At 44.4% G+C, this 20,286-nt stretch overlaps 1 protein-coding gene across 1 annotated transcript in view; it reads left to right on the top strand.

Annotated features, from left to right (window-relative positions):
- SLCO4C1 (solute carrier organic anion transporter family member 4C1) overlaps positions 1-20,286 on the top strand; it is a 174,391-nt gene that overhangs the window by 126,648 nt on the left and 27,457 nt on the right. Inside the window, exon 7 of the mRNA XM_030193420.1 lies at positions 5,520-5,664. Within this exon, the coding sequence (XP_030049280.1) occupies positions 5,520-5,664 (145 nt within the window). The remainder of the gene's footprint in view (positions 1-5,519; positions 5,665-20,286) is intronic.

Raw genomic sequence — 20,286 nt, 5'->3', positions numbered from 1 at the left:
GTTCTCCAGTTGCTGTATGAACAAATACAGGTGTTATTTTGGTAAAAGAAGGTTCATGTTTCGTAGATACATTGGGGAAGTTAGGGAGGGGGGATGAGGGTTAAGGTATGTCCATTACAGTCTTTGGTTTTGCAGTGTTGCAGGAACTTAGGTTTTTATGTTGGGTCGGTGGGGTATGCCTTTTTGAACAGGTTTGTTTTTAGTTCTTTCCGGAAACTTAGATGGTCGTTCCATAGTTGTGCGCTTAAGTAAGAAAAGCTGGACGCATAAGTTGATTTGTATTTGAGTCCTTTAGTACTTGGGTAGTGGAGATTTAGGTAAGTTCGTGCTGATCTTGTTGTTTGTAAAAGTAGATCTGATATTTGACCAAACTTATTACCTGTCTGTACAACATTCATTTAGACTCTAGGCTCATACTTCTGTGTATTAACTACTCTAGTACTGTTCAGTTACACTACCTAGGAGTGATCACATAGGGAACATTGATACATAACAGCATCCTATTCACAGACTGAAATAATGTTTCCATTTACAGTGCATTGGGAAATGTTCGAGTTACTTAGCAGTAAATTTAGCGTATGCAATTTAGTATATCAGTAAATTGCTGGCTTCATACAGTGATAAATCACGTAGTAGTGCAATGTTTTGAATTGTCAGGACTGTTTAGGTGGCTCTGGTAATCAAGATTCAAGAGAAGGAACCTGTAAAAAGAGATGAATTGTTATTTAGTGCCCAGCATGGAGGATGTATTAGATAATATTTGACTGAGAATGACTGATCAGCAGAATATTTGATTTCACAGTGATTCTGTTTTTGAAGAAGTAGAAATAAGGCCAGAAAGTAAGCTGCACATGGACTAAATACATTTCTAAGTAGCTTTTGAGAGCTATTTTTTTTTCATTGGGTCAAAGTTAAATGTAGATCCACTTCCATGGCCTCACTATGGAAAAGCAGGATCTCTTGGGCCTGATATAATGCAGTACAGTTCTTTGCTTTGTTCTGATTGGGGTGGGGGAGTAGCACTTGGGGACTTTCGGATGTTAGAACTCTCTCACAGTCTGAAATAATCACTCTCCATGCAGCAGCTGGTGTTAAAACAAAAGTAAAGTTTAGTGAAATAAAACTTCAGCAGTGACACTTTTAACACAGTATATGCTTCCTGGGGGATGAATCTTTAAATTATAATGTTATATCCCCACTTAGAGAAAGTTCTAGGGCAGAACTTCCCAAACTGAGTTGGGAGCCAAAACGGAGGCATTTTTTATTTTTTACTCCGCGCTTTCCCACTCATGGCAGGCTCAATGCGGAGTCATGACTTTGGGGGGCATGGTCACAAAAGGATTGACTGGCTCTGTTTTAAGGTTTCCCACTGTTTTTTGGGATAGCCCTGGCACCTGCAATCTAATATCTCTGATAATCTCCTCTAGACTCTTGCCCTGTTTCTGATGGTGCTAGTTGGGCTTGCTTTCTCTTCTCCTTCTACAAAAACTAGGAGAAAAGATCATGTTACCCCATTGCTGTTTCTACCCAGACACATAACTCTTGTATGTGCACTCTCTCTGATTCTCTGTGTAACAAACCCCCTAGTGGTGGAGTGCAGAATTACACTTATAAATAATTCAGCAGAAAAAGTCACAGGCTATGGGGTTTCCAAAGAAACGGGTAGAGGCTGGCCAAAGGACAATCCAACACAGGAGATGGTGCTTGAAGGATGCTTTATTTATTGCTTGGATAAAAGGGGACCCGACACAGTCGTGTTTCAGCATCACAGGATGCCTGCCTCAGTGTTCACAAAAGTGTTCCTAAATGATTCACTGAACGTGCAAGCAGTCCAAAGTTGTGCATGTACATTCTAATTAAAGCCAATTAGTGCCGCTAATTGGTTGTTAAGTACCAGTTTTTGGCACTGATTGGCTGGTTACTCAATTAAGTTGTGCTCGCAATTTGGCTGTATAGCCAAATTAGAGCACACAGGTTAAGGCGCCATATATCGAATTTGGGGGTTAGCGAGTGCATGCTAAAATGATAGAATACTACTTAGAGCCCAGCCAGCACTTAACATGCGTACTGGTAACAGGTGCATAACTGCTAATATGCTATAATTTTCGACCTGTTATAGATTGAGGATAGAGGACAATTCTATAACTGCGCATCTCCATTTGGGGCCCTGTGGATGTGTAGTGAGAGTCTATTCTATAATGGCATCTGGGCACCCAGGTTACATTATAGAATACTAGACTAGCCCAGCATTGGCACACCTTACATTTACACACCCGTATGTTTAGCAGCCGTAGAACTTGCATAACTGCAGTTGCATAATGTGGTGGGATGTGCAGAACTTACGGTATTTTATTTATTTATTTGTTGCATTTGTAGCCCACCTTATCCCACCTCTTTGCAGGCTCAAAGTGGCTTACAATACATCATGAGTAGTGGAAGAATGTTAGTAATAAACATTTAGTATTGCATGTTCTTGGTCAGCATGATGATAAAAGCAAAGTAGTAGTATACAAGCAGATTTTAGGAGACAGTTCTAAAATTAAATAGGCGAGTTGTGCATATTCACTTGGGTTGATTTTGGTATGCTCTTTCAAAGAGATGGGTCTTCAGTAGTGTGCGGAAGTTTTGTAAGTTATGCTTTTAAGTGGGGAGCCCTGTCCATTGCCTGCCCATGTGTAATCACCTCCCCCTTTGATCTATTCACTATCCCTGGATTCTATATATGGCAACCAAATTTGGGCACATTGCTGAAATCTGTGTGCAGATTAATTGGTTAACGGACTGTTAACCATCAATAATTGAGTGCCAACAACCAATGATTTAATTGGAACTTGTTAAAATTTGCGCTTGCATTTGGCTGCACACTATGGTAGTTTATAAGGCAGGGTGCCTTACTCCTATAGCGTGTATTCCAAAAGGGGGCATGGATGTGTTGGAGGCATTCAGAAAAGTTATGTGTGTAATTAGTGAATACCATGTAAGTGCACCTATTTTGGGCATCAGCATTTACACCAGGTTTCAGCAGGCGTAAGTCTTGCACCCAAAGTTAGGTGCGGGAATAGAGCTTGGCGCCCATTTTGAGCGCTACAATTCAGTCTTGATTATTCGACCTTTGCTAATCTGACCTTCTGGCATATCCAACAGACCACCCCCAGTGACGTCATTGCGTTGCTGTTAAGATATGCGCAGGTTCTCTTCCTGTTTTCCAGCTTAGCTGTTTAGTGTCAATAAACAATAGCATAATAACATAGTAGATGATTAAAGATAAACACCTGTAGGGTTCATCTGTCTGCCCAACAAGGTAAAGTCATTACACATGGTATGTGATGCTTTATATGATTTGTCCTTGCCATTTTCAGGGCACAGGCGTAAAAGTCTGCTCAGCACTGGCTTTGCTTCCCAATTACAGGTGTTGCCCAATCTCAGCTAAGCTTCTGTTGATACATTCCTTCTAAACAGAATTTCTTTCAGTTTTTCCCATACATTTTTGAATTATCTTACCATTTTCATCTCCACCACCTCCTGCTGGAGGATATTCCAAGTATCTACCACCCTCTCCATGAAAAATTACTTAGAAAAATAGAAACATGATGGCAGAAAAGGGCCGTATGGCCCATCCAGTCTGCCCATCTTCAGTAACCTGCGATTATAGAAACTCCTCCTTTTCCGAAGACATCTCAAGTGTCTGTCCCACGCCTTCTTAAACTCTGACACAGTCTTCAACTCCATGACCTCCATCAGGAGGCCACTTCACGCATCCACCACCGTTTCCATGAAAGAATATTTCCTCAAATTCATCCTAAGCCTGTTCCCTCTTAACTTCATCTTATGCCCTGTCATTCCAGAGGTTTCCTTCATTTGAAAAAGACTTGCCTTCTATACGTGAACACTACTGAGGTATTTAAACATCTCTGTCATATCCCCTCTCTCCCGCCTCTCCTCCATCGTATACATGTTGAGGTTCATGAGCCTGTCCCTATAGGATTTATGACCAAGACCGCTGACACATTTGGAGCCACCCTCTGTACCGACTCCATCCTGTTTATATCTTTCTGTAAGTGCGGTCTCCAGAATTGCGCACAGTATTCTAAATGGGGCCTCACCAGAGACTTGTATAAGGTCACTATCACCTCTTTTTTTTTCTGCTGCTCATTCCTCTCCTTATGCACCCGAGCTTTGAGTGTTGCCTTTTCTACCTTATGGCTGCCTTAAGGTCATCAGACACGATCACCTCAAGTTCCACTCTTCTTTTGTACACAGAAGTTCTTCACCCCCTATACTGTACTGTTCCCTCGGGTTTTTGTGACTCAAGCGCATGACCCTGCATTTCTTAGCATTACATCTTAGTTGCCAATTTTTGGACCATTCTTCAACCTTCGCCAGATCCTTCCTCATGCTGTCCACACCTTCCTGAGTGTCCACCCTATTAAAGAGTTTGGTATCATCCGCAAAGAGACAAACTTTACCAGATAGCCCTTCATAATATCACTCACAAAGATGTTAAAAAGAGCCGTCCCAAGGACCGACCCCTGCGATACACCACTTGTTAACATCCTTTTCCTCAGTGCATTATTCTTGACATTATTCCTGAGTCTGCCCCCCTTCAACCTCAGTTCATGTCCTCTAGTTCTACCACCTTCCTGTCTCTGGAAAAGGTTTGTTTGCGGATTAATACCTTTCAAATATTTGAATGTCTGTATCAGTGCCGTATTTTAAAAACAGATACCCTATGCCTGTTCTTTATGCATAAAGTATGTTTTCCATGTATGTTTTAAGGGGTTGCCATTGTTTTCCATATTATCCTACTTTTCACTTATCCGACAATGGCTGGGTCTTGTTTACGTTGAATAATCAAGACTGTACTGTATTTATTTATAGAATTACCCCCCTTTGTCACTTATGCTTGTGCCCTTACAGAGTAGCATTTATGCACACAGTGCTGGCACTCCCACAGTTAATTACATACTTATATGCATAACTGCTAGCATCCTGTAAATTTATGTGCACAATGGGTGTGTAAATATGGGCACCCATTTATAGAATTGCCCTTATATTGAATTGATGGTAAAGGACAGATGGGCAAAATTTAGCTGATCAGAATGAAGGAAATCATTTCTTCTTTCATGGCTATACCACTTGGGTTTAGAATCACGGTTTCCATACTCTTCTGTTGAGTTTTTTTGGGGGGGCCCTTTTTTTCTAGGAGGGATGGGGAATGGATTGCTTGAAAATACAAATGTAAATCAACATGTGTGATCTGGTCTATTTGTTTTGTATTCTTTGATTGGGAAGGGGGAAGGGGGTAGTGGGAGGAGTGAAAACTAAAAATTACCATGTATTGTCTTTTGGTGTGTTTTATTGTATTGCATGGTTGTAATAAAGATTTAAAAAAAACCAAACGTAGCTAAATTTTGTTTTTCAGGTTTAATGGAATATAGGCTGAAGTTACTGTATATTAATGAACTTTTTTGCCCATCCTGCTGTATAAATGCACACTGAATGTTTATCTTCCATGACAGCTGTTGCTGAGGAATCCTGTTTTCATGAGTCTGACTGTAGCCAGTTGTTCTGATGCATTAATTACCACTGGCTTTGCTACATTTTTGCCAAAGTTCATAGAAAATCAGTTTTCCCAAACCTCCAGCTTCTCAGCCACCCTGGGAGGTAAGTTGCTATTTATTATTTCTTCCATAGAATGAACATTGCCCTGGTACCTCAAATGACACTGGTTTCTTCTAGAACAGAAACTGATTTTCCTGAGAATTTCAAATGAAAGATTCTTGACAAAATCTATATTGTTTTAAAGTATTTCCCACCCTAAGTGTATTCTTTATATGGTTTCAAACAAGTAGAATTTTAGAATTACGTATGTATGAGGGGTGGCTGTCTGTCTATCCATCTACCTGTCTGTGCATAGCAGTGGCATAGCCAGAAGGCAATTTTTGGGTGGGCCAACAGGTTGGATGGATGGGCACTAGAGAAACACCTGCTACCTGATATGCCCTGCCCATGCCCCCTACTCCTACCACACACCTACCCCACTCCCAGTAACTTCACTATCCATCTTCTTCCATCTAGGTACCTCTTATCTTCCTCCATGTTTAGTATCCCCCTTTCTCTGTGTCCCTATATTTCTCTGTCCAGCTTCTCCCCTCTCTTTGTCCCCAGTGCCATTATATCTCTACCCTCTCTGACCCTACCCCATCCAGCTTCTCTCCCTCTCACTCCCTCCCCTTTCCAGCATCTGGTTTGGTTGCTTGATTCTTTGTCTGCCCTCCCTTTCTCCCTCATGCTGTATGTTTAGTATTTGTTCCCTTTTCCTTCATCTCCTTGGTCTAGTATCTCTGTTTCCCTTCCCTCCCTGCTTGTGCTGTACCAGCAGTTCTCTCCCTTCCCTCCAGTTCTCCTCCCCCCTCTTCCTCCCACATCCAGCAGCTCCCTCCCTTCCATCCAGATCCCCTCCTCTTCCTCCCACATCTAGCAGCTCTTTCTCTCCAGCCCCCTCCTCCTCTCACCTCATCCAGCAGCTCTCTCTCCCTTCCATCCAGTCCCCTCCTCCTCTTCCTCCCATGTCCAGCAGCTCTCTCCCTTCCTTCCAGTCCCTTCTTCCTTTTCCTCTTTTGTCCAGCAGCTCTCCAGCCCCTTCCTCCTCTCCCTCCCATGCCAGCAGCTCTCTCCCTTCCTTCCAGTCCCTTCTTCCTTTTCCTCTTTTGTCCAGCAGCTCTCCAGCCCCTTCCTCCTCTCCCTCCCATGCCAGCAGCTCTCTCCCTTCCATCCAGTCCCCTCCTCCTCTTCGTCCCATGTCCAGCAACTCTCTCCCTTCCCTCCAGTCCCTTCTTCCTCTGTTGTCCAGCAGCTCTACAGCCCCTTCCTCCTCTCCCTCCCATGTCCAGCAGCTCTCTCTCTTCCATCCAGATCCCCTCCTCCTCTTCCTCCCACACCCAGCAGCTCTCTCCCATCCAGTCTCATCCTCCTCTTCCTCCCATGTCCAGCAGCGCTCTCTCCGTTCCTTCCAGTCCCTTCTTCCTCTTCCTCCCTTGTCCAGCAGCTTTCCAGCCCCTTCCTCCTCTTCCTCCCTTGTCCAGCAGCTTTCCAGCCCCTTCCTCCTCTCCCTCCCTCCCATGTCCAGCAGCTCTCTCCCTTCCATCCAGTCCCCTCCTCCTCTTCCTCCCGTGTCCAGCAACTCTCTCCCTTCCCTCCAGTCCCTTCTTCCTCTTCCTCTCTTGTCCAGCAGCTCTCCAGCCCCTTCCTCCTCTCCCTCCCATGTCCAGCAGCTCTCTCTCTCTTCCATCCAGATCCCCTCCTCCTCTTCCTCCCACATCCAGCAGCTCTCTACCATCCAGTCCCCTCCTCCTCTTCCTCCCATGTCCAGCAGCTCTCTCCGTTCCTTCCAGTCCCTTCTTCCTCTTCCTCTCTTGTCCAGCAGCTCTCCAGCCCCTTCCTCCTCTCCCTCCCATGTCCAGCAGCTCTCTCTCTCTTCCATCCAGATCCCCTCCTCCTCTTCCTCCCACATCCAGCAGCTCTCTCCCATCCAGTCCCCTCCTCCTCTTCCTTCCATCTCCAGCAGCTCTCTCCCTTCCATCCAGATCCCCTCCCTCCTCTTCCTCCCACATCCAGTAGCTCTCTCCCTTCCCTCCAATCCCCTTCCTCCCACAAGTCCGACTCCAGCAAAACGATCCCTTCCCTCCAGCCCCCCCCCCCTCGTCCTCTCCCCAAAGGTCCAGCACTTACTTTAGTAATGCCCTACAAGCCCACCCATCCAACATCCTTCACTCGCTGTCACTGCCTTTTCTCCCACGGCTCTGGGTACGGCCCTCTGGGAGGCAGCATTCAGGGTTGCCTGCGTGCCTGCCTACCCTGAAATAAGTCTTCTCCCCAGGCTCCGCAGAATTGGTCCCTGCATTCTCTTTTTGCCCATCGCGCAGTGCTGCCATTCGCACAGGCAGCTCCACTCCCCCCTGCCGCGTCCATCTGGCCCTACATAAACAGGAAGTGCATCAGAGAGGGCCGGATGGATGTGGCAAAGCGGAGCGGAGCTGCCTGTGTGAATGGCAGTGCTGCGCAATGGCAAGGGTCTGGGACCAAAGAAATACATGCAGTTAACCGGAGCATGCACTTAACCGTTGTGACCCAAAGAAGCTTGACATCTGATAAACATATGTACAGTACTGTTTATTATATGTACAGTATACAGTCTCCGTTAACTGATGTTATATAGTCTCTGTTAACTGATGTTAGGCTTACTTGAAATAATCAGTCATAGTCCTCTGTACACTCTTGTGTCTATGAGTTCCATAGACTACATCTGCCAGACGGTAAAAACTGTCATAGCACTGACATCCAGTGGCCTCCAGTTAGGCCCGCACGGTGTTGAGACTCTCCAGCGCTCTTGCAAAAGTGACAGGAGGAGGTTGTTGAATTTCATCAGCATGTGCCTCGCTGCTCATTTCTTCATCTGTTTCATCATCGGCCATTGTTGCCTGCGTGTAGGCACATATCTGGACATCAGTGCTGTCGTCAGCTGTTTCTAGATCGTAATCAACAGCTACGTAGTGATGAAACTCCTCTTCAGTAACACCGGCTGGGATGTCAATAGCCTGTTCATCTGACGCATTTCTGCCCGCATTCTAGTATCAATTAGCGTCAATAATGAGGCACTAACAATGGTGCTAATTGGTAACAATTAGAAATTACATGTGCATCTTCCTAGTTGGGATTCTATAAGGATGCATGCGTAAAATTTCTTGCATGGATCCCAAAGGGGACATGGCCATGGGAGGGATCATGGGGGCGGATCATGGGTGTTGCTATAATTTGTGTGCAGTGTTATAGAATATGATAGATCCATGCTTAATTTAGGAGCAAGAATTTACACCAGGTTTCAGTTGATGTAAATCCTCACACCCAAAATTGGGCGCAGATCCTCTTCCCCTTTTTTTTCCCTCCCCACTATTTTATATATTGAAAACCAGTTAGATCTGTGCGTTAAAAATTTTGAAGTATATCAAATAAAGTGAACTTGAACTTAGTCTATAAATGGTGCCCAACTCAAGGTGCCGTTTATAGAATAGCACTTTGTGCTCATTTTTTTTTTGGTGCCCAAATTTGGGTGCCATTTAGAGTCTAATTCATAGGGAGTAATTCTCAACAGGTTACCTGAAGTTAGGTGACTAAAGGGTGTGTGCTAAGCATGAAAAAGAAATACTAGGAAATCTGCATTCACATGCCTAACTTAAGGCGTGAGCACATATACTAGCTTGATGGTTGATGTAAATACTCTGCCTAACCGTTGTCAGGTGCATAATTGACAGTATTCTATAACCTTAGCATATAACTGCTAGGCACTCCCATTCCCCTCCTATGTCCACATCTCCCCTAGCAGTTGCGTGCTAAAATTACACACTAAGGTTATAGAACACCAGCTAAGTACATGTAACTGCAAATTGCTGTAACTTAGCACCAATTTATATCCAGTTGAGAACATCAATTAGGGCCTAATATAACAATTAAGTTACACACAACAGGGAGTATTCTATAACCTGATCGCATTAAGCATGAAAATAAGTATACAAGGTTATAGAATTAGGTGGATAGTAGCTGAATATAGAGAACTTTTGGCTCCTGCCCTAAATTTGCCCCAGCCCTATATAGAGAATGAATTTATATGATACTGGCTGCTGTATCCACATACAGTGCAATCCGCTTAAGTGAAAGTGCTTCATAAACTATAAACTACTAGTATAAAAGGCCTGTTTTGGTAGGCAATGAAACGGGCGCTAGCAAGGTAATCCCCCCCCTGCAGCGTCCTTCCTGTCTCCCTTGCCCCCCCCCCCCCCCCCCGCAGCCACCCATCTGGTCTCAGGACCCCCTCCCCACCTCCTTCTTCCCTGCCCCCCCCCGCAGCCATCCATGTCCAGCGACCCTCCCCTCCCCCTGCCCCCCTCCAGCCACCCATGTCCAGCGACCCTCCCCTCCCCCCTCGGCGCATCACCCAAACCCCTACCCCCCCCAGCACATCACCCAAGCCCCTACCCCCCCCTCGGGCACATCAACCCCCTCGCCACCCGCAGCCGCCAATACTAACGCTGTCCGGCCGCTGCTGCGTCTCCTGTTGAGCAGCAGCAGCCGGTACAAAAAGAAAAAAAGCCAAAAAAAGATTTTAAACCTGAAACACGGCTCCGTAGACAGCCATCTGGCATTGGCTGTCATCGCTGCAGCCGCTCCTCCTCTCCCCTCTGACATCGCTGCGCTCCTCCAGGGTCTTCCTGCAGGGGCAGTGACGTGGAGGGGAGAGGAGGAGCGGCTGCAGTGACGACAGCCAATGCCAGATGGCTGTCTACAGAGCCGCGTTTCAGGTTAAAAATCTTTTTTTTTTGGCTTTTTTCTTTTTGTACCGGCCGCTGCTGCTCCACAGGAGAAGCAGCAGCGGCCGGACAGCGTTAGTATTGGTGGCTGCGGGTGGTGAGGGAGTTGATGTGCCCGAGAGGGGGGGGGGGGGGGGGCTAGGGGCTTTGGTGATGCACCGGGGGAGGGTCTTGGGTGATGTGTCGAGGGGGGGTAGGGGCTTGGGTGCTGCGCCGGGGCGGAGGGGCTAGGGTGTTGCGCCGAGGGGGGGCACTGAGAGCTGATTGGTAGGCAGGGGGAGGAGTAGGGAAACACACGGAGCGTGTTTCCCTACTCCTCCCCCTGCCTGGCTCACGGTTTTGCAGGGCAGGGGCTTGGGTGTTACGCTGAGGGGGGGCACTGACAGCTGTTTCCCAGGCAGGGGGAGGAGTAGGGAAACACGCTCCGCGTGTTTCCCTACTCCTCCCCTTGCCTTGGAATCAGCTGTCAGTGACATCACTGACGTCAGTGCATTCTAAACTGCCTAGCAGACCACCTCCGAGGGAGCCACGGTACCAGGCACATTAGAACATTGGAGGTGAGAATTATTATATAGGATTAGAAGCTGTAGAATGCTGACAAACATTCCATTTAAAGAGCCCCCCCCCCCCAACATCACAGGCTGATAGAAACAGGAAAGAGTGACTGAAATAACTGGTGAAGAATGGTACCAAAAAGTACCTTCAAAGCCACTTCCCTCATGTTTCCAAAAACTACCTCCATTTGCACATCCACACTTACAAACCCCATGGTGCCCATACACTGCACCCCAAACTTCCACACATACACCATCATACATTTTTTCACCCTCCTCCCCCCACACACCATACACCTCCCCAGACAACATCCCAACAAACCCAGATATTCCCCATACAATTTCATTCACACTTTCCCACACTCCCATACACATTTCATTCTTCCACTGAGCTATACCCTCAGCATGACCTTATACTTACCCCCATACAGCTAACACTATACTACAGTGCTAAAGGTTGGCTGCATTGGTTTTCCACAGTAGCTCTGCTTTATGGTTTTGCACACTGACACTGCATACCAGCTCCAACCTTCACTGTGTCTAAGCAGTACCACTAGCTGTATGTCCTAGAGGCATATTTTCAAAGCACTTTGGGAGGCTAAGTTCCATAGGTTTCTATGGATCTTTGGGAGGCTAAGTGCTTTGAAAATATGCCTCATAGTGTCTCTAAATGCTTATGTTGAACTTTTGTACCTTTTAATTTTATTGGAGAGCTTGCAATTATTAAAGAACTACTTCAGCCACCACTAGTGCACAATGGTCAAACCATATTCTGTTACTTCATCTAGCTCTGGCTCTCACCCACACCAGCAAGCTCTTGGGCACAACCACACCAGTTAGCTCTCAGTCACAGCCATGCCGATCAGTTCTTGACAGTCTCAGCCAGGAGATGTCTCTGGCTTAGGCATTGGATAGCTGATGTGGCTTCTAAGTCATATTTAGCAAAGCTACTTCTGTTTGGAGAAGATCTGAAGAAGTTGATTAAAGACTCAAACATGAAATTGCCGATCTGCTGTCGTTAAAATTTCCTGTAGTACCTGAAGATTGGAGGGTGGCCAATATATTGTTGATTTTTAAAAAGGGTTCTGGGTTGATCCGGGAGATTACAGACTGGTAAGCCTGACTTCAGTGAAGCTATTATAAAGAATAAAATTATGGAACACATAGACAAACATGGTTTAATGGGACAGAGCCAGCATGGATTCAGCCAAGGGAAGTCTTGCCTTACCAGTTTGTTTCATTACTTTGAAGGCGTGAATAAACATGTGGATAAAGGTGAGCCGGTTGATGTAGTATATCTAGATTTTCAGAAAGGCTTTTACAAAGTTCCTCATGAGAGACTCCTGAGAAAATTAAAAAGTCATGTGATAGGAGACAGTGTTCTGTTATGGATTAGGAATTGGTTATTTGACAGAAAACAGAGAGTAGGGTTAAATGGCCATTTTTCTCAATGGAGGAGAGTGAATTTTTATAAATGATCTGCAGATGACTCAAAACTATTCAAAGTTGTAAAAACACGTGCTAAAAACTCGTGCAGACTGTGAAAAATTGTAGAAAGACCTTAGGAAATTGGAAGACTGAGCATCCAAATGGCAGATGAAATTTAATGTGGACAAATGCAAAGGATCTGAATCATAGTTACTTGATGCTAGGGTCCACCTTGGAGTCCACACCTAAGAAAAACATCTAGATGTTAAGGAAGATGCTAAGGAAGAAAAAATTCTTACCTGATAATTTTCTTTCCTTTAGTCCCAGAGGATTAGTCCAGATCCCACCCTTCACATAAGTACATAAGTATTGCCATACTGAGACAGACCGAAGGTCCGTCAAGCCCAGCATCCTGTTTCCAACAGTGGCCAATCCAGGTCACAAGTACCTGGCAAGATCTCAAGACAGGGAGGCTCAAAGAAGTAGGCAGCAGTTGATGGCCTCACAGCCAGGGGCTGAAGAGATAGTATCCTTTAACCAATGAGCTATAGTCGCTTTAGAAGCACACAAACCCTTTTTGAATTTTCCCCCAAGTCCATTTTAGTAATGGTTTATGGACTTTTCTTTTAGGACGCTATCCAAACCTTTTTAAAACCCTGCTAAGCTAACTGCTTTTACTACATTCTCTGGCAACGAATTCGAGTTTAATTACACATTGAGTGAAGAAATATTTTCTCTGATTTGTTATAAATTTACTACTTTGTAGCTTCCTTGCATCTTCTGTTTTGTTGGGTTATTTGTTGATTTTCTTGTTTCTTAGTTTGTTGTTTGTTCTTCAAAGTTTATACAAATGATTACAGATCAAGTTCTACTAATTTCTATTAACTTCTTACTTCTTTGCTCTCCTGGCAAGATCCCAAGCAGTATATAGTGTTTTGTACTTTTTTGGGATCTTGCCAGGTATTTGTGACCTGGATTGGCCACTATTGGAAACAGGATTGATGGTCCTTTGGTCTGGCCCCCTATGGCAATACTTATGTACTTATGAAGGCTGCTGGCAAATCTAAAGACAGCAGGATAGCCGATCGTCTGTTAACCAGTTCTATCTGGATGAACGTCAGCCCTAACACAACCATTTTCTTATTATGGTGAGGATTAAAACTCATCTGACGATGCAGTACTTGATGGGATTCTATAAGTCAGTCAGGTAATCCATAATAACCCATTCAATAATTTTAGAAATGAATGGAAGTCATGTAATCGGCCTGTAGTTATTTGCCACTGATGACAGACGCTGAAATAACAGGACAAGAAGGTAGAACCTGGGCTCTTGGCATTGACGTGGCACCACCACGTGTTCATTGTTTGACAAACTTGACTACTCTGACATAGAAGTGACTAAAGAACAGGAGGCAGCTGGTGATAAAAGCTCTCCCTCTCAAGGCAGCTGACCTGGAGTGTGGAGAAGGAGAGCCCAAAGAGCAGTTGCTGCAGGGAAGCAGTTGAGTGAGAGAGACTTTTTCCCCAGTATATTGCAGCTTAGCTCCACCCCTGGCTGTGAGGTCATCAACTGCTGCCTACGTCTTTGAGCCTCCCTTCTAGCGACTTGAAGCTGACCTGGAGTGTGGAGAAGGAGGCCCAGGAGAGCAGCAGCTGCAGGGAGGCAGCTGGGTGAGAGAGACTTTGTTTCCTAAGATCATCGACTGCTGCCTACTTCTTTGAGCCTCTGTGCTATTGGACACGGCCGCTCGGCCAATGTCCAAAGGGGGTCATGCCCCTTTGGTGCCCCTTAGGTGCCAGTTTGATGCAGTAGGTCTTTTTCTTCCTTTGAAAATGTTGAAGTGAAGGGTTAAAGAGAAGGCAGCTTCTACTCCCTCAGCAGTTGTGGTCCTATAGACAGACATTTATCAACTCCGCCTCCGATGAGTACAGATTCTCGTTGAATTCTTCAATCCAGTGTTCTTCAAACTTGGGGGCATCTTTTAGCCCCATTGAGAGGGTGACTCTCCGTGTTTCTGGAAGATTACATGATTCAATTTCACCAACAGAGTTACAAGTCCCTGCTACTATTAGTGGTGGAAATTTAAATGTTAAACAGGATTCTTTGTTGGATGCTCCTAGGAAATTGTTACCTATTTTAGCTCCAATAACTTTGCCTATGGATCCTTTTGTAATGTCGTTTGTTCCTGTTGTTTTGGATTAAGTTACTCTGAAGGATATTTAGATTCTACTTTCCAGTAACAATTTGTTGCTGAAGGGTGTGACTGACCAAATTGTGAAATTTTCTAATGGAACAGCTGAGAAAATGGTTGAAGTAGATGGCAGACCTTAAAAGGTTGAAGACTCCTGTAATGTTTTTTCCTCTCAATTGTCTTCCTTACAATCTCTAGGAGCAACAAGGGTAAATGATAATGTTGTTCTTCACATGCACAAAGAATTTTTGGAGAATTCATTAAGGAATAAAAATCTTAGGTTATTGAATTTTCCAAAAACCCATCTTTTTGCAAATACTATTTAGGAATTATCTTAAGCAGGTTTTGAATATTTCTGATGTGGATAACATGTCATTGTCAAAATTATTTTATTTGTCAAGTTCAATTACTGCATCAGAGCATGGAGAACAAGTTGCTAATGATCCCACAATTGCTAATTTAACTCAATTTCTTGAGATTTCACAGTATGCTATTTCTACTAGAGCCACTTTGCTTGTTACTTTTGCAAATGAGGATAAATTGTTAGTATTAAAGTCTTATTTTTGAAAGAAAGATTTGATGTATTGTGGTCAGAAGATTACTATTTTTCCTGATGTTTGTAGAGCTACCCAGCTGAGAAGGAGACAATTTTTTCAATTAAAATCTAGAGTGTCAGCTATTGGAGCTACTTTTTTCTTACGGTTTCCCTGTATATGTTTTGTTTCCTATCAGCAGACCAATTATGTTTTTAATGAACCTTCCCAGCTGGAAGCTTTTCTTATGAATAAGTAAATATAGTTTCTCCTTTGTTATTTTCTTGGTGAAGATAGGGGAATTATACTAGTCAACTATATTACTCTAATTTTGTTTTGTAATTTTCTCTCCTTTTCCTGAGTTAGGGTTGACTTCCATAATGTGAATGAGTTGTTTTTTCCTTCCATTATGGTTATGACTGTACGTTTAATTATAATGCGATTTTAGTCTTATTGGAAAGTATTTTCAAAATTGAATAAAGTAAAAAAAAAAAAAAAAGCTCCCCCTTTAGGGCTACATCTCCTACTAATTTGACGTCAAGAGACGTGCAGTGCGATTTTCGCTGCTGCTGTGTGTGAGTTTTGCACTGCATTTCATTCGGAGGAACATATCACACAAAATTTTGGAAAGCATCAGCCTTTTGAAATTAGTCTGTTGAAGTCTCCTTTGTCATTGGTGTGACCCCTGACGCAGCACGGCCCGTGTCGGGTCTTTCTTCAATCAAAGTTCACTATTAAAGGCTTTTTTAATGAAAGAACTGTGTTCCCTTTTGTTTTTAAAGGCCCTTTGTGCTGTTTTTTTTTTGTTTGGTCTTTTTCTGTACTTGGTTCCCTCTCTTTGTCCATCTCCTGAATTGACATCACGTACTTCCGGGTTCGTCACAAGCAGAAGTGACCAATCACACGAGGTTTCTCGGCTTCACAATATTGGAGGTGCATTCTATTAAATAGGATTGGTCAGTTCCTTGAAGCACAGCCAGAGCTCAGCGTCCTGCACTGTAACGCTCAGACACCAGAGAGAGAGAGGGGGGGAGGTATCTCTGCCACACACACACACTCTCTCTCTCACGCTCTCTCTCTCTCTCTCTCTCTCTCACTCTCTCTCACAGCCAATGTCTTTCTCTCTCACACACTCTCTCTCTCTCTCACAGTCAATGTCTTTCTCTCTCACTCTCACACACTCTATGTCTCACACTGTATCACATTCACTCTCTATGTGTCACACAGTCACTCACACACTCTCTTGGTCTCATACACTCAGTCTCACAGAGAGTCTGTGTCTCACACACACTCTGTCTCTCACACACACTGTATCTGTGTGAAACACATTCTCTCTCTCACACTGTGTCTCACATACGCACTTGCACATACTTTCATTCTCACACAAACACTCTCTCTCTCACAGACACACTCGCACCCAGACTCACTCACTCTCTCACACACACACACACTCGCACATTCGCTCTCTCTCTCACACACAGTGACTCTCACATACACTCTCTCAAACATACACACTCCGAGGAAAACCTTGCTAGCGCCCGTTTCATTTGTGTCAGAAACGGGCCTTTTTTACTAGTAATAATATAAACCATTGAAGAAGGTTTAACAAGTACAACAGGCAAACACAGCTGAAATACATGCACAGAATTTTCTTTTTCCTTTGTTCTTCATGAGCTTCCCTGTCCTGCTGCCACCACCGTGCTTTACTATAGAGATGTCAACAGGATGATGTGCTGTGCTTGTTTGAATTGCACATATTACGTATCTCTGAGACCAAAAACTGCCACTTTGGTTTCATCAGACCACAAAAGCTTTTCCTAGTGTGTGCAGTGCCTCCTAATTGTTTCTTTACAAATATCCAATGGCATGTTCTGCTTATAAAAGTTATGTATTAAACCACTGGAAAGCATAAGTGGTGCTTGTAAAAATTTCCTGGCAGGTACACACACGTCTTAAATGCACAAAGCGTTCCATTACAAGCATGTGCATAAAAGCTATGTATATATGTGAAGGCAGGGTAAAGGCATTCTGTGAACTGTACCAGCAGTTAATTAAGCTACTAAATAGATGGATATATCTATTCAAGTCTGGATACAGAAATAGCATCCTGACTTTATTAGGATTTATTTATAGCCTTTTTTAAGAAATTCATTTAAGGCGGTGTACAGCAAGAATAAGTCAAACATAGGCAATAGACAATTGCAACAGTAAACATATTCAGATAATAGAAGGTATGGCATAGCATGTCAACACAATACACAATAAAACATTTTAATAGACAGCATAAGGTGTAAGCAAAGATGGAACATATAGATAGATAAGTTAGAGCAGGGTCAACCCAATCCTTGGGACACATCTAGCCAGTCAGATGTTCAGGATATCCCTAATGAATATGCATATCAATCACTACTTATCTCAGGATTATCATCTGCTAACAACGATGACCTTATGTACTTATTGGGCTCATTGTCGAAAGAAAAGGACGTCCATCTTTCGACATAAATTGGAAGATGGATGTTCTTCTCCCAGGGACGTCCAAATTGGTATAACCAAAATCCAATTTAGGACGTCTCCAACTGCATTCTGTCACAAGGACGGCCAAAGTTCAAGGGGGCGACGGAGGCGTAGCGAAGGCGGGGCTTGGGTGTGCCTAACACTTGCACGTTCTTGACCCATAATCGAAAAAAACAAGGACGAGCACTTGGACGTTTTCACCCAGATCTGTTTTTCTTACGACTAAGGCACAAAAAGGTGCCTGAAATGACCAGATGACCACCGGATAGAATTGGGGATGACCTCCCGTTACTCCCCCAGAGGTCACTAACCCCCTCCCACCCTCAAAAAAACATGTTTAAAAATATGTCGTGCCAGCCTCAGATGTCATACTCAGGTCCATGACAGTGCATGCAGGTCCCGGGAGCAGTTTTAGTGGGTACTGCAGTGCACTTCAGACTGGCGGATCCAGGCCCATACCTCCCTACCTGTTACATTTGTGGACGAAACAGCGAGCCATCCAAAACCCACTATACCCAAATCTAGGTGCCCCCCTTCACCCGTAAGGGCTATGGTAGTGGTGTACAGTTGTGGGAAGTGGGTTATGGGGGGATTTTGGGGGGGCTCAGCACAACAGCGTAAGGGAGCTATGTACCTGGGAGCAATTTTTGAAGTCACTCAGTGCCCCCTAGGGTGCCCTGGCATATCAGGGAGACCAGTACACTACAAATGCTGGCTCCTCCCACATCCAAATGGCTTTTATTAGGACGTTTTTGACATGGATGTCTTTGGTTTCGAAAATCGCCGAACGTCAGAAACGTCCATGTCTAGGGTTGTCGAAATTTAAGGATTTGGATGTCCCTGACGGTATTTTCGAAACAAAAGATGGACGTCCATCTTGTTTCAAAAATACGGGTTTCCCCACCCCTGGATTTCGCTGTTTTGCAAGGACGTCCAAATCGAAACTTGGATGCCCCCTTCGAAAATGCCCCGCCACACTACCAACAATCATTGTACAATTGTACAATAAATTCCACTTCACTTTTTATTATATTTCTTACTAAAACATACTTAAAAAATGCATTCAAATAAAAACCTAACTAGAATCTTGGTTGGGGTCCTAAAATCTAAATATCACAATGCCTACAAAAGGTCTACAAAAAAGTCCACAATATTTTTGGTTCAGACTATGCAATAACGCCCAAAGGATTTCAAAGTGGTTATTGTCATTTTCAAGCCTTTGGACATTATTGCGCAGTCTGAACTACAATCCTGCTTATTTTCGAAGGAGAAGGGTGCCCATCTTCCGACACAAATCGGGAGATGGGTGTCCTTCTCCTAAGGTCACCCAAATTGACATAATCGAAAGCCGATTTTGGGCGTCCTCAACTGCTTTCTGTCGTGGGGACGACCAAAGTTCAAGGGGGCATGTCAGCAGTGTACAGAAGGCGGGACGGGGCGTGGTAACAGATGGACGTCCTCGGCCGATAATGGAAAAAAGAAGGGCATCTCTGACGAACATTTGGCCGGCTTTACTTGGTCCATTTTTTTTCACGACCAAGCATCAACAAGGTGCCCGAACTGACCAGATGACCACCAGAGAGAATTGGGGATGACCTCCCCTGACTGCCCCAGTAGTCACTAACCACCTTCAAAATGTGGATGTTTCTGTGAGAAGGACATCCATGCCTTTACTATGCCTCCAACACTCTTTTTATTTATTTATTTATTTGGATTTTGGATCACAAGTAGCAGCAGTGGGATTTGAACCGGCCACCTCTGGATTGCAAGACCAGTGCGCTAACCACTAGGCCACTATGCCACTCCACTCCCTTGAAATTTGGCCATCCCTGTGGGGGGGGGGGGCAGTTTGCAGGTCCCTGGGGGGGAGGTATGTGTGTGTCAGTGGAGGCATAATGAAGGCGTGGACATCCGTCTTTCAAACATTTTGGACGTCCTCAACTGCCCCCCACAGGGATGGCCAAATTTCAAGGGAGTGGAGAAGAGTGGCTTAATGGTTAGAGCACTGGTCTTGCAATCTAGAGGTGGCCAGTTCAAATCCCACTGCTGCCACTTGTGATCCCAAATCCAAATAAATAAATAAAGAGGGTGTCCAAGGCATGGACATCCTTCTTACAGAAACATCCACATTTTGGATGTCTTCAACTTCTGTCACAGGGAAGGACGTCCTCAACTGCCGTCACTTCCCCTCCTTAGGAAGGAAATCGTGTGCAAATGAGCGAGCAGCTCATTTGCATGCAATTTCCTTCGTGCATGCCTGTTCCTTTCCAGATTGGTAAGGGAAGGGCTTTTTCCATTCAGTTAGTGGGACCAATGCACTGAGAATGCTGGCTCCTCCCATGACCAAATGGCTTGGATTTGGTCGTTTCTGAGATGGGCGTCTTCGCTTTCCATTATTGCCGAAAACCGGGGATGACCATCTCTAAGGTCAACCTAAATTTCATGATTTGGGCGTCCCCGACCGTATTATCGAAACAAAAGATGGACGTCCATCTTGTTTCGATAGTACAGGTTTCCCTACCCCTTTACAGGGCCGTCTTTAGAGATGGGTGCCCCGTTCGATTATCCCCCTCAATATTGTGGACTTCTTCGTAGACCTTTTGTAGGCATTGTGATTTATAGATTATAGGTCCCCAACTAAGATTCTAGTTAGGTTTTTATTTTAGTTCAGTTGTTAAGTATGTTTTTCTAAGAAATATAA

Source organism: Microcaecilia unicolor, chromosome 2 (genome assembly GCF_901765095.1).
Source record: "Microcaecilia unicolor chromosome 2, aMicUni1.1, whole genome shotgun sequence".
NCBI lineage: Eukaryota > Metazoa > Chordata > Amphibia > Gymnophiona > Siphonopidae > Microcaecilia > Microcaecilia unicolor.
Note: the sequence above shows the minus strand (reverse complement) of the source record. Positions and strands in the feature narration are given on the sequence as shown.